General features: G+C 42.1%; 1 protein-coding gene across 1 annotated transcript in view; it reads right to left on the bottom strand.

Annotated features, from left to right (window-relative positions):
• LAMB1 (laminin subunit beta 1) overlaps window positions 1-14,039 on the bottom strand; it is an 86,747-nt gene that overhangs the window by 4,646 nt on the left and 68,062 nt on the right. The window contains exons 26-31 of the mRNA XM_056118024.1: window positions 11,863-12,047; window positions 10,309-10,550; window positions 6,359-6,562; window positions 5,626-5,770; window positions 3,109-3,316; window positions 2,662-2,803 (exon numbers count right to left, since the gene is read on the bottom strand). Of these exons, the coding sequence (XP_055973999.1) occupies window positions 2,662-2,803; window positions 3,109-3,316; window positions 5,626-5,770; window positions 6,359-6,562; window positions 10,309-10,550; window positions 11,863-12,047 (1,126 nt within the window). The remainder of the gene's footprint in view (window positions 1-2,661; window positions 2,804-3,108; window positions 3,317-5,625; window positions 5,771-6,358; window positions 6,563-10,308; window positions 10,551-11,862; window positions 12,048-14,039) is intronic.

Genomic DNA, 14,039 nt, shown 5'->3' with positions numbered 1-14,039 from the left:
AGGTGAAAAAAAAATGTCCTCAACTTATAAGTATCCAAAAACTAACCAACCAAACAAACAAATAAACACTGTCCTCCCATTGTTCATCAATTTGCTCTAGCAGGCCCAGTAACATCTCCATTTTGAGACTTGTTGTTACTGTGTTTGGCAAATTGAATACATCATGGGTAGCTTGTCAGGCTTTGCCATGTGGGTGAGATACTCTCGGTAGCTTGCCGGGCTCTCTGGAAGAGGGGCAGAAGAATTGAACCCAGCTTGGCCAGGCTGGCTGCGCACAAGGCAAATGCCCTACCGCTGTGCTACTGCTCAAGCCATCCAAAAATAAGGGGGGGCTGTAAAAAGACACAGTATTTTTAGGAAAAATGACTGAAAAACTTCCTTTAAGTTGTTGAGAGTAAAAATGAAAAAAGGAAGACAGGTTTGGATTAACCCACAGAAGGAAAAAACACAGATTAAACCTAAAAACCTGTTTCTTAGGTTTTAAATTATAGGGGATTGTTGGATGGAGAAGGCTGTTAGCATGGAGTACTGGAAAGTTCTAACTCCAAAATTGGATTCTGCGAAGGCTGGTGAGACCTCAGTGGCAAAGCACGTGCTTTGCCTGTTGTTTTAATGGCCGGGGATCAATTCCCAGCACTGCATGGTCCCTCCGAGCATCATCTGGAGCAGCCCGAGCCCAGGGCCAGGAATAGCCATATAGCTGTGTTCTGTGAAGGTACTGAGGGAGTTCACTGTGGGGGAAGAAGAAGAGTGAATACACACTGGAGGCCAGTGCTCCCATCGGTGCTCAGGGGGCCATATGTGGTGTCCGGGATCAAACCTGGGCTGGCTGTGTACAAGGCAAATGTCTTACCCTACACTATCTCCAGCCTTCCTTTCAGCTACATTTGAATTTTATTAAGTTTTTTGCTTTTTCGGTCACACCCAGCGGTACTTAGGGGTTACCCCTGGCACTGCACTCAGAAATTACTCCTGGCAGTGCTCGGGGGACCATGAGATGCTGGGAATTGAACTTGGGTCAGCTGCCTGCAAGGCAAATGCCCTACCCGCTGTGCTATAGCTCCAGGCCCTCGGCTACATTTTAAAATTTGTCTTGGGACTACACCTGGCTACGCTCAGAGCTTGCCCCTTACTGGCTCTATGCTTAGGGGTCACCCTTGATGGGGCTTTGAGGACCTATATGATGCTGGGATCGAACCCTGGTCAGCTGCATGTAAGGCAAGTGCTCTACCTGTGGGTTGTTTTGTGGTTTTTTTTTTTTTCAGTTTTTTTATGAAACAAATGAACTTTCCTAAATTTGGAAGAAAAACGTTTTGTTTGTAAACTAAAATAGAATTGTATCATTTTTGAACAATGAGAAGATTCAGAATAAAGTACTAAATTCATGTAAAAAAACTCTTAATGAATAACTTGAATAATTCGTAGTCTAGATTTTTGCTTATAAAAATTACTTACCAGGAGGCTAGACAGATAGTACAGACTAAGGCATATGCCTGCATGCAGCTGACTCCTATTTAATCCCTGGCCCCCAAGCATTGCCTGAATCATCCCTGGAGGCCTCCAAGCAACACTGGGTGGTTCTGGGTGATTGTTGGCACACTGGGGCTGGAGTGATACAGTATTCGTGGGCCCTCAAATTGGACTGCTGGCCTCATTATGCTCTGGGAGGGATCCTGAGTCTTTTGGTCACCACTTGTGAGGTCCATAAAAACGGTCGGAGAATTAACAGTTGTTAGGACTTTCTGTGTATACATCTATCTAACACTGGTTTGATCCATGGAACTGCAATGGCCCACCCAAGCACCATCTGGTGTGAGACAAACACCCCCAACCTCCAACAAATCATGAAGGGGGCTGGGTGGATAGCTCAAAGGACTGGAACACATGCTTTGCTTACAGAGGCCCTGAGTTTGATTCTGAAAACATGTGACCCCCATCCCCCCAGCATGGACCCCAATACTGAAATGACAGGCCTGGGTACTATGGGGGATGGGTGCCGATCCCTAAACACTGCTGGGAAAGGGCCCAAAAATGTAAAAAGTTTCAGACATTCTAAAGCAGATTGTTTTTCTATTAGGTCCCAGTAGGAAGTGGGCACTGCAAAGTGACATTCTTACCTTGGTTGCTTTCCATTCGGTTTGAGAAACTCAGATTCTTTGCAAATTATTATATTACTCTTGACCACGTATGCTGTTTTTAATATATAACGAGCTTGTAAAACTGGATTCTGAAATGGTTACTTCATACTACTTACCCGTTTGCTTTTACTTGGACAAACAGGAGACTGTGTTTTGTTTTGTTTTAATTTTTATTTTTGGGTCATACCCGGTGATGCACAGGGAGTGTATCCTGGCTCTGCACTCAGAAATTACCCCTGGCAGTGCTCAGGGGACCATATGGGATGCTGGGAATTGAACCCGGGTCGGTCGCTGTGCTATTGCTCCAGCCCCGAGAGTGTGTTTTTTTTCATCTTCAGTTTTTTTTTTTTTTTTTGTGGGGGTAAGAGCAAAAGAGCCCGGCAGAGCCCTCTCTCCTCAAAACACATCACTTTTAGCATCAGCATCTAGGGAGGAGTGCAGATTCATTAAAATAATCCTTTAATGTTCAGCTGTATTTTCACAGCTCTCATCAAATGCACTCACTTTCTGGTACCCATCTTACCGAAGTTAGCACGTTCTGCGTTCCCTGGATGTCCTCATCTGCTTGTTTAATTGCCTTCTCTGCTGCAATCTGGGCCTTTTCTGCCTCTTCCAGAGCTTCCTTCACCATGTCTGCAGTGACCTTAACATCTGTTGCACTTTTGCTGTAATGAGAAAAATGATAAGTGTATGTTAATGTGGAAAGAGGATTTCCTCTTCAAATTTTTCTCTCCCATTTTTTTGAGGGGGGGAGGCACACCCAGTGGGAGTTAGGGCTCGAACCCAATTCTTCTGAATGCAGAGCGTGTGCTTAATCTGTTGGACTATCTCTCCAGCCCTTTGAACTTCTCTGTCAAAGAACTGCCATACTAAAATGACCCAGAGGAACTCACAGACCATTCTGAGAAACTTCAGAGATGAAAGAAATATTTTGTTACTCTCATGTAAGGTAATGAGCCTCTTCACATACCTGGCTTTTTTAGCTTCTCCTAACAATGTTTCCGCTCTGGCGATGTCAGCTGCACTTTGCTGTAGAATAACCTCGACTTGAGACAGGCTTTCCACTCTTTCACGGATGTCGTCTGTCAGGTTCTGTAACTGCTCCGGGGTGCTAGGCATTTCCATTTTCAATACTTCATTAGCAACTGCTTCAATGCTGTCCAGATCAGCACTGTCCTCTGTTAAAAGCAAAGAGGTCTCATAAAGTGGTGAAAAATCACATGCGGTTCATTCATTTCAACTCTTCCTCCTCGTCCTGATACTAAGTCATCTACTAAGTGAAGAGTTTTGTGGGATTACATGAAGATACCCATATTTCTTGTCGCGTACTACCTGGGGGTAGTGGGTGAAGACTGAGGATGAGAAACAGATGGGATTTTGAAGGATAATAGGGTTTGAAAGAAAAAGAACCTCTTCCAATGAGAAATAATGGAAAGTGCAGGCTATGTAGTAAGTCCAAGAGAATGACCAGTTGGATGGCAGAAAACCTTGAAAGTATAAAAATGGGATTTTATTCCAAAAGATAAAACCTTCAATTGAAGTAGGAACAATAAGAATTTTAAGTGCAGATAAGGAAGAAAATTCGGTCAAAGCAATAAGAAAATCCTGAGTGTTTATCAGGAAAAAGGCAAACGCTTTAGGAGTTTCAAAATTATATGTTTAAAAAACATTAAAAATATTTAAAAAATTGAATTAAAAATTTTTTAAAAATTAGAAGACTATAAAATTGGTCCCTTTGTTTGGAGGATCCTCCCAGGATGGGAGATGCATGTTGAAAGTAGACTATGGACTGAACATGATTGCCACTCAATGCCTCTTTTGCAGACCACAACACCCAAAAGGAGAGAGAGAACAAAAGGGAATGCCCTGCCACAGAGGCAGGGTGGGATGCGGGGGATGGGGGTGGGAGGGATACTGGGATACATGGTGGTGGAAAATGGGCACGGGTGGAGGGATGGGTACTCGATCATTGTATAATTGAAACCCAAGCACAAAAATTTGTAAGTCTACAACTGTACCTCATGGTGTTTCACTAATAAAAATTTTTAAAAAATGGTCCCTTAAGGCCAGAGTAATAGTACAGTGGGTAGGGAACTTGCCTTGTATGTGGCTGAACTGAGTTCAATCCCTGGCACCTCACATGATTCTCCGAGTCTGCCAGGAATTATCCTTGAGCAGTGTCACACTACCAAGTATGGCTCCAATACCTTTCCTCCCTGAAAAAAATGGTCCACTAAGGTTTTACGCACAGTTAAATGTGATTAAGTGATGGCTTCCACATGACATTTCAAAAGTTGTCTATGGCACATACCACTGGATATTTATTAGTTGTTCCATATTTTCTCTTAATGTACAGGTTACTGTGCAGGTCTTTATAGGCACCTATATTATTTTTTTGTTGTTGTTTATTTTCGGGACACACCCAGAAGCAGTGCTCAGAGCTTATTTCTGGCTCTGCACTCAGAAGTTACCTGAGCTCAGGGGACCATGTGGGATGCCAGGGATTGAGCCTGGGTCAAGACAAAGGCTCAAGACACGTGTCAAGACAAAGGCTCTACCCACTGTACTACCACTCCAGCCTGGCTCCTACTTTTAAATAAGATAAATATTTCAAATGGAGTTAAATCCTGCTAAAGACAGTAAATCATTTCATTTGCCACTGATTTGCATGAGCTTGGGATTCAATCCTGAGCAGTTCATTATCAAGGGACGTGACTACTCAGAGTCTTCTGGGGATTTCGATTTCCTCCTTTTTTAAAGGTAAGTAAGTGACCTCTTCTCTTATGGGATAGTATTGGTTCCTTGCCTTCAAACCATAAGGAGTGAGGCTGTGAAATCAAAGCTGAAAATGCTTAAAAGAGTGAAGGAGAAAGCTTAAAAGTCCATGAGGTTCCCAGGTCATGGCGTTATCTTACCATGAAACTTTCTACTATGTGACAAAATACAAATCTTTTGTGAGTCAGTATTTCTGTGGACAGGTTTTCTGTAATTGGAGCCAAAACCATGCTTATTGGTAACACTCAGAGCATGACCAGCAACAGTTTGGAGCTGGGCCACAAATTCTAGAGTTCCCCTCTACCTGCCCAGAACACTTAAGGCCTGTAACAACTAGCCACAAGTATGAATATCCTATAAATAATAGAATTCTAAATCTTTGAGGGCCATGCCAAAATAAACTATACTTACTTCACTCCACGTTCTCGTGTCACTATATGTAATATCTTTTACAGTTCAGTTCTCCTGAACTCCATGATACTTCTGAGTATCAGCTATGTCTGTATCTACATAACATAAAACACATCTATAAACTGCTTATTGGAAAAGCAACATTTCTTTTGAAAATCTTATTATATTCTCTGCCAGATTCTAGTTTCATCTAAAAAGTGGATTTGAATATTACCTCTTAAACACAGACCCTTATACGACAGTTCTGTATTTCAAGGTACAAAAAAAAAAGTTTAAAATGGAAATAAAATATATTTCTTACCAGTCAAAAAATTTCTGATTTGCTTGATCAGATTTCTCAGATCCTCATTGCTCCTATCCACTTTTTCTTTGGTAGCATTGGTTTTCAACAGAACATCTTGTGCATTCTGTTTTGCTTCATCTGCCCTAAGTTTTGCTTCAGAGACCTATATGGGAGGCATGAATTACATATAGAACATTTTCACTTTAACCCAGAGAAGACTACATTAAGGACTCCAGAAAGTATTCTGAAAATTAAACATCTGACATTTATGGTTTTAAGAAACAAGTGGCTCCCATTCAATACTTCTATTCCAATACCAACTGAACATACTCAGTGTATAGACTTCCAGACAGTATTCAAGAGTTAGCATCATGTTTTAAATTTCAACTCTTCTGAAATGTATGCTGATCTGTAAAATTTTACTTAGACTTTTTCTCAGGTACCTACTCTCAAGCTGGGTGAAATGCTTATGTTTTTGTTGTAGAGCTGAATGTAGACTCAATCCCTGGGCCTCTAGTAAGAAATATGATTATCAGACTATGGCTGGTGAGAAGCAAACCAATTCTAAAGTACTCTCTACAAAGAAAACCTCACCCAATTCCCTGACCTCAAAAAAACTTAGCATTTCAGACTTGAACTATAAAATGTCCTTTTCATTTCAGGCTGTATTTAGAATTGTTTTCTCCCTTTCAGACCCTCCAGGTCATCAGTGAAAGCAAACTACACAGGTTGAGGCCTTGCGCCCAATTACCATCTTGGAGAGCTGCTCCACTTCAGCCAGGGCACTCAGGACTTCTTGGTCAAAGTCCATGGCTTTTTGCCAGGCATTGTGTGCGACAGTGACGAGACCACCACAGCCGGGCCCTCCGCATTTCTTCTCTCCTTCATCGGTTCTGCAGTTTGGACCGCCGCATTCCGTCTCAGAGCAGGAGGCTCCTGGAGGCGTTCCACAAGTCTGCAAGAGCCAAGGAGCAGGGAGCAAAGTTCAGCGTGGAACAGCTGTGCGGGATCTGGGTGGCCCCAGAGAGTAGGTGGTCTGTAGCCACGGTGTTTGGAAATCATGTTCAGGACAGAGAGAGGCACGCAGTTGAGGAGTCAGTTAACACAATAATTTTTTTTCTTTTTTCTTTTTGGGTCACACCTGGCGATGCACAGGGGTTACTGCTGGCTCATGCACTCAGGAATTACTCCTCGAGGTACTCAGGGGGGACACTTGGGATGCTGGGAATTGAACTCAGGTCGGCCATGTGCAAGGCAAAACTCCCTACCTGCTGTGCTATCGCTCCAGCCCCACAATCATTTTTAAGGAGATAAAATTCGTCGCCCTTCATCAATACCATCTCTCTACTGAATATGAAGACCCATCTATTTGCCTAGGAAGCAAACATTTGCTGTGTCAAGTTGAAGTCAAAGAATGCTTCCTATATATTCTGACCAGTTAGTGTTTCTTTTCTTTCTTGGTTTTGCTTTTTTGGTTTTTTCAGCTGTGCTCAGGGCTCACTCCTGGCTCTGTGCTCAGAGATCACTCCTGGCAGTGCTTTGGGCCCCACATACAGTGGCGGGGATGGAACCCCACGTGCTGGGCCAGCTGCATGTAAGACAAATGACGAGACCACCACAGTTGGGCCTTCTGCCACCTTACCTAATGTACTATCTCTCCAGTCCATAGGTTTTCTCCTTTAAAAAGGGTTTGAGAACCTCTGCTAGATCTACCATCATCTTAACTTCTGGTGTAAAGGATGCCATAAAATCATTTTATCCTGGTGTAAAGGATGCCATTAAAGCCCATTATATAAACTTATAACAGATGAGTAACTTCTATAATTTGGAAGGCAGGACTACTTGAGATAAAACAACCCAAATAGGTCAGATGCAGTAAGAAAAAAACTCCAGTAGCCTGTAAGAAGGTGTATTTGGGGAAGAAGTGTTGGCTTGTGGGATTTGAGCAGAAAGGGGGGATATTCCAGAGGTGAAAGGAAGAGAGGGAGGAGGATACAAGTTCCAACTCCACCACCCCACTGACCCCTCCAAACTTTTACCTACCAGAAGCTTGAGAAGATCAGGGTGCCTCATGGTAAACAAGTACAAACTGATAAATTACAAATTTTCAATATATGCTTTAAAAGACTGTTCTGGGAACATTTTTAGTTAGAAAATGTCATTTTGGGGGGGCCGAGTGATAGACAGTACAATGGCCGACCCGGGTTTGATTCCCAGCATCCCATATGGTCCCCCAAGTACCACCAAGAGTAATTCCTGAGTGCAGGGCCATGAGTAACCCCTGAGCAACGCTGAGTGTGACCCAAAAATAAAAAATAAAATAAAATAAAAATATCGTTTTGTAGAAAACACACTAAAAAACAAAAGATTTACTACAAGAAGTTAATATAATACTTTTACACAAAGAAAGTATTCTCTAAATAGCTTTTGTTTTTTAAAAAAAGCAAATGCAGTCAACTTTTTAGTCATCATTATAATTCATTATAATCCCCTTATATTTCAAATTAGCAACTACATTAGGTTATGCACCTCGTTTATAGTACCTAAAAAGATCTAAAAAAAATCAAGTTTATTCTCAGAAACCTGAGAACTGAACCACATGGCCACTTTCTAAAAACAAACATCATTCTGAAAGTACTGTTTTATTTCACCAGGCAGGTGGGCATGAACTATCAGCATGGTTCCAGCTAAATCCACACAAAAACCGAAGGTATTTGATAAATACAAAGGACGAACATCTCTCTACAAGAGGCAGGATGGAACTTATAAAGGGAGTTCACCGAGGTCAACCAACAAAGACTAACACACAGTTAGAGACGGGGAGAAACTGGCTACTCTCAAGATAGCTCAGCAGATGGAAAAGCCAGCACGAGCAAATGATGCTGCCAGGAAATCAGCCCCTGGCCACCCACTAAGCTCGAGGTAGCTCCTGCAAAAGCTAACATCCTATCGCATTCTAAGCTTCTTCTAATTCTATTTTGTTTGTGATTACGGATTTTTATTGATGGAAGTAATATGGAAAGGAAAGAAAAGAACTGGCATTTCAGGCCTCTGTATAATCCTATTAGGTTATATTTACACATTGTTCTGGGCCTCCAAAGAGCTTGCTAACTCTGTTTTTCTCCAGAGGCTCTGAAGTTTCATTTCATATCCATTATGATAATGGATCTACATTACCCCGTGAGTACGCATCAGTTCGGTCTGTGGAAGTAAATTAGAGCATGTTCTTGTCTGTTTCAAAGAAAGGGAGAAAGAGATAGAGTAGGAAGAAGAGGGCTGGGGATGCGGGACCCAAGACAAAACTGCAATCAAATATGAATTCTTCAGTCTCCCATGAACCCCCCTTCCCTCTTTTATTGCTATTCTGTATCCCTGATATTCTCTATCAGTCTAAGAGAGACAAGCCTTGGCTTATGAAAAAATACCCTTCAAATTCTCTGATAGATAACCTTCCCTGAAGAACAAAGAGGAAGAAACAGGTTCAGTTTGACTTTATTTTGCTGGCCCTCTGCCTGATTTTCAGTTAACGCCCTACTCAATTTCATTTGGCTCCAGAGTTACCTTTTAAAAGCTTCTGGGAAATCAATCTACTTTCTGGGCTGGTCTCAGAGCTAATCTTCAGCAGGTAAAATTACCAGAATAAAGAAACATTTGCAGTGCACCCAAGGAAAAATTCATTTGCTCCCTTTAATTTATTTTCTAAAGGGGTCCCTCTCAGAATGAGTCTAAATTGCTTCATGTTGCCTTGCACGCGGCTGACCCCGGTTCGATTCCTCTGCCCCTCTCAAAGAGCCTGGCAAGTTACCGAGAGTATCTCACTTACACAGCAAAGCCTGGCAAGCTACCCGTGAGGTATTCAATATGTCAAACACAGTAACAAGTCTCACAATGGAGACATTACTGCTGCCCAAGCAAATCGATGAATGGGAGGACAGTTCTACAATGCTGAAGTTTACACTTCAAATCAGAAGAGGGAAATGTCCACAGTATGGAATGGATCGAGTTTAGAGGTCTGGGGCGATAGCTCAAAAGGTTGGAGCACACGCTTTGCATGAGGGAGGCCCAGATTCAATTGCTGATACTGTATGATTCCCCTAGCACCACCATAGGGAACATCTCCTGAGCACTAATTTGGGAGTAGCCCCTGAGCACCCTCACTCCCAAAAATATAATAAAAATAAAACCCACCAGGCTTAAATCAGAAGTCATGAGTGAAGAAAACAAAAAGGGAAAGTAGTATCACTGTCATCCCATTGTTCATCTATTTACTCGAGCAGGTGCCAGTAACATCTCCATTCGTCCCAGCCCTGAGATTTTAGCAGCCTCTCCTTACTCATCTTTCCCAATGCTGCCATACTGGAGGCTCTTTTAGGGTTAGGGGAATGAGAATCTGTTATTCCCCAGTACCAATAACAATAACAGGGATAGTAACAATAACAGGAAAATTAATACCGATTTTTTTGTCGGTCCAGAGGAAAGCACTGGCAGAGACATGCTGAGAGACATGAGAGACATGAGAGGTCATGAGAGACATGGTGCTGTTTCTATTTTTTTTTTTTGCCTTGGGCATGAGGACCCCATAAGATGGGGCCTAGGACTAGCATCTACCCATTCATCAATTAGGTGAATCACGAGAAAGGCAAAACATCCTGTTTCTACCTTCTTATAGACCAGCCTGGGGGGGCAAAACTTAAACCTTACCAGTTCTGCGGCAGCCGAAAGGTCGAGACTCTGCAGTTTGCCTGCCAGTTCATCCAGAAGGCGGGCCTGTTCCTCTTGCTTCTCCCGGAACTGGGACTCTCGTTCCAACATCAAGTCTTCCACCTGGTCGCGAGTGAGAGCCGACTGCTCCACAGTGCTGCCGGGGTCCGTGGTGGAGGCATTCACCCGCTGCTCGGCATCCAGAGACATCTGGAAATACTTGGTGATGCTGTCTAGGGCCCCTAAGGTACGAAGCGGAATAGCCAGTCAGTCCCCTTATCCCCAGTGTCTTTATCAAGCAATCACCCTTATCTGCTGTCATTCAGGCCTATACTGACTTTTGGGTTTTGTCTGAAAGTTCAAGACAAAAGAAACTTTACAAAGAAGTCTAACTTTTCTCTCCCGGGATCAATGCTTTATCCTGTTAGCACCTCCTCTGGTTCTGGAAGAAGTCAGACATCTGGGTGAAAAAAATTAAATCACGCAATGTTTCGACACGCAAGCAGATATCCAGGGCTTCCTAAGTAACTGGTAGCAGGCAAGCTTTAGATTAATGCTCTGTAATATTTTCCATTTTTCAGTTCAATAACCGCTTAGATCTGCTCAAATGGTTAGTATTATGCACAGAAAGCAACATGACATATTCTGGCTCTTAGGAATCCAGTCAAAAACACAAAGAATGCCCTGGCTGGGGGTGGGAGAAGAGAGGAAACCCAAGCTAAACAGTGTGATCTGACATATTTCTACTTTTTTGCTTTAGACATGGTCTATGTGTTATCAACAAATCAATGATCTGCATGTTATTTTCTGACCAAGCAACATGAATGACTAAAAGAGAATTTGCAGAAATAGCAAATAATTTCTCCCCCCCCCTTTCTTCTTTCTTTCCTTCTTTTTTTTTAAATTTGGGTTTTGGACCACACATGGTGGTGCTCACAGCTTACCCCTGGCTCTATGCTCAGGGATCACTCCTAGTAGGCTCAGGAGACCAAATGGGTCACCAGGGATTGAACCTAAGTCAGCCATATGCATGGCAAGCACTCTATCTGCTATACTATGGCTTCAATCCCCAAAATTACTGTTTTTGTTTTTGGACCACACCCATCAGTGATTAGGAATCATATCTGTTGAGGGTCAGGGGACCAGATGGGTTGCTGGGGACTGAACCCAGGTTAGCCCTGTGCAAGGCCAGCACCCTGCCCACTGTATACAGCATTGGCCCCTCAACTTAATTTCTCAGTTATTCAAAAGAGTTCCTTCCCTAAGGAACTCGAAGGAGGCTAAAGAAGTATCTGGGAGAGTTAAGAAATAGCTGTCATTCTAATGCAAGAAGAGCTGCTAGCTTCCGGGGCTCCCTGCCTCCTAGTCTCATGTCTTCTGGCAGCACTATGAAATGAGGACTTTCATCTGTATCATGCCAGAGACAAAATGAGAAAAAAACCGTAATGTAATTAGAATTTACCTGGGTTTTTTTTTTCCTCCTGATGAGCTATATTAAAAGATTAAGTAAAGATTAAATCCACTGCTGAGATTATTGGTACAAGAAATGCTCACCCCGGATATCTGAGTTTTTGATAAATTCCAATTGCTCAGAAAGCTCCTTTATTGTGCTGTCCAAGCTTTCTGCTTCTCTCTGTAAAGCATCTAGTTCTCTGGCTGTGCTGTTGCCTTGTGAAGCTGTGTCAGATAATTTCACTTCTACTTCAGTCATCCTTTCAGTAACATCTTTGGTTAATTTCCTGTAAAGATAAAGACCAGTGTAACTTAAGTTAAATAAGCCAAAAAGAAATTCTAAAATTCCTTTTTTTTGTATTTTTTACTGATCCTGTATCCATTACTTTTTTATTTCAAACTGATCTAGCAGTTTGTAGCAACTTGTTTCTAAATGCTGGTTTCATTCTCCTTACCACTGACAGTCTCTATTAAATTCAACAATTTATTATTGGGTAATAATAGGAAATAATCAAATTATTTCCTTGAAGACTGATAAGAAACCCAAAAAAGATGCTCAGCTATGCAGTGGCCAATGAGCATTTGAGGTATTCTGATTATTGTAACATGAGATCAGGCCCCAAGTGAGGTGCTCTAACCCTGAACATAAGCCACTACAAACTGTACAATTCCACACACAATGAAGAAGTGATTCCGGCATAATTAATGCCTCCCAGGAAATCTCAAAAAATGCTATCTGCACCTCCTTGATCTTCATCAAGTTGGAATATAAAGAAAGGAAGCCACACCACTAGAAAGTCACCCAAATGAGATCGTCACACTCGGAGCCAGATTCTGCCAAAGGAGCTGCCTACCAAACAAGTACATTTTTCATAAGAATAAAAGTTCTATCTAGGGACCAGGAGGTAGTCCAGTGGTCAGGACACATCCTAGGCATGCACCCTACGCAGGTTCAAGGCCTAGCACTGTATGGTTCCCTGAACACCACTGGGTGCAGAAGGCCTGGAGTACGTACCAATGGCATGGCCTAGGTAACCACAGGTAACCACAGCACTGCTGGACACAAGTAGCCATTGCATCCTTGGGCTAATAATCATCTCTAGACCTCCCTAGGCACTGCTGAGGGTGGCCCCTCAAAATAAAAATAGATTTAAAAAATTTCAAAGCAGTACTGTCTACCAAGAATGCAATGCAATCAACATTTAACTTTCACCATATTACATCTGGACTCTAAACCCAATTTTGTTTTGAGTTACATTACCCATGTATATTCGTACTCTATCTGCCCAATGCTATATGTATACCATGAAAGTAGTGGCTAAAAAGATGCTAGCTCTAGTCTTACTGGGCCAGTTAACTGAATAGAACTATCTCCTCAAGGGTACAACAGTATTAAAAACAGAGTATCTGCAGAGATGCTCAAGAGCTGAGAACCATTAGAAAGATGTTATTTAATGCCGAGATAACTTTATGAACCCAACTCAAAGAAAAAGGTCTTCAGAGAATTGGTATGTTTAATGGCTTTTAAAAATTTAATTCCTTTTCTTGAGCTCATTTTCTCTTTTATTGCCAGTGCCTTCCATTTATTAATCTGTTGATAATATCTGTTGATAATCTTCATAAAAGGCTCTCATTTCTTCTCATTACATCCAATGTTATAATAAAAGAACACCATGTAAAAATAATGCTACTTTGATCCTAAACAGATGCCTTTGGATGCTGTGTTTAAAAAAGATTAATGAAGCCAGCTTTCCTGAGATGGTCATAATCTAGCGGGCTGAATTAATAGCGAGGGCAGAAACAAAGCTGTTTCAGAAATGTAGTATCTCTTCTGGCGGCCTCTCTAAGGACAACAGATTTTTTTCCTTTTCCCTTAGGTCCGTGAGACCAAGCTAAGTGGGCCTGTTGATTCAGGCCTCTTGGCGCTTACTGCCGTGTGTCAGGAGGCCAAGCTGAATGACAGCTCTCCACCTTCAATGAGGTAAAGTTCCCCATCTGATCCACTATTACTCCACATAAGACATTTCCTAATACCCTGATTAACCAAGTGGCCTTAGTTACAAAATCCAAAGGCTCAAAATTAAGAACTAGTTGCTTAAAATCTAGAAGGTTCACTCTCTAAAGAATGATTCTAATGTATGTGTTGCTTTCATGCTTCCCACCTAGACTGTTAGGATAAACATTCACTTGGCTTTTTAGAGATGCTGATTCAAGTCTCAGCACACAAGAAATGTTTCTGTAATTCTGTCTGTGTGAAAATCTCTCCCACAGGGGATTTA

This window comes from Sorex fumeus, unplaced genomic scaffold (assembly GCF_029834395.1).
Source record: "Sorex fumeus unplaced genomic scaffold, SorFum_2.1 ptg000037l, whole genome shotgun sequence".
Lineage (NCBI taxonomy): Eukaryota > Metazoa > Chordata > Mammalia > Eulipotyphla > Soricidae > Sorex > Sorex fumeus.
This window is presented reverse-complemented; position numbering and strand designations above follow the sequence as displayed.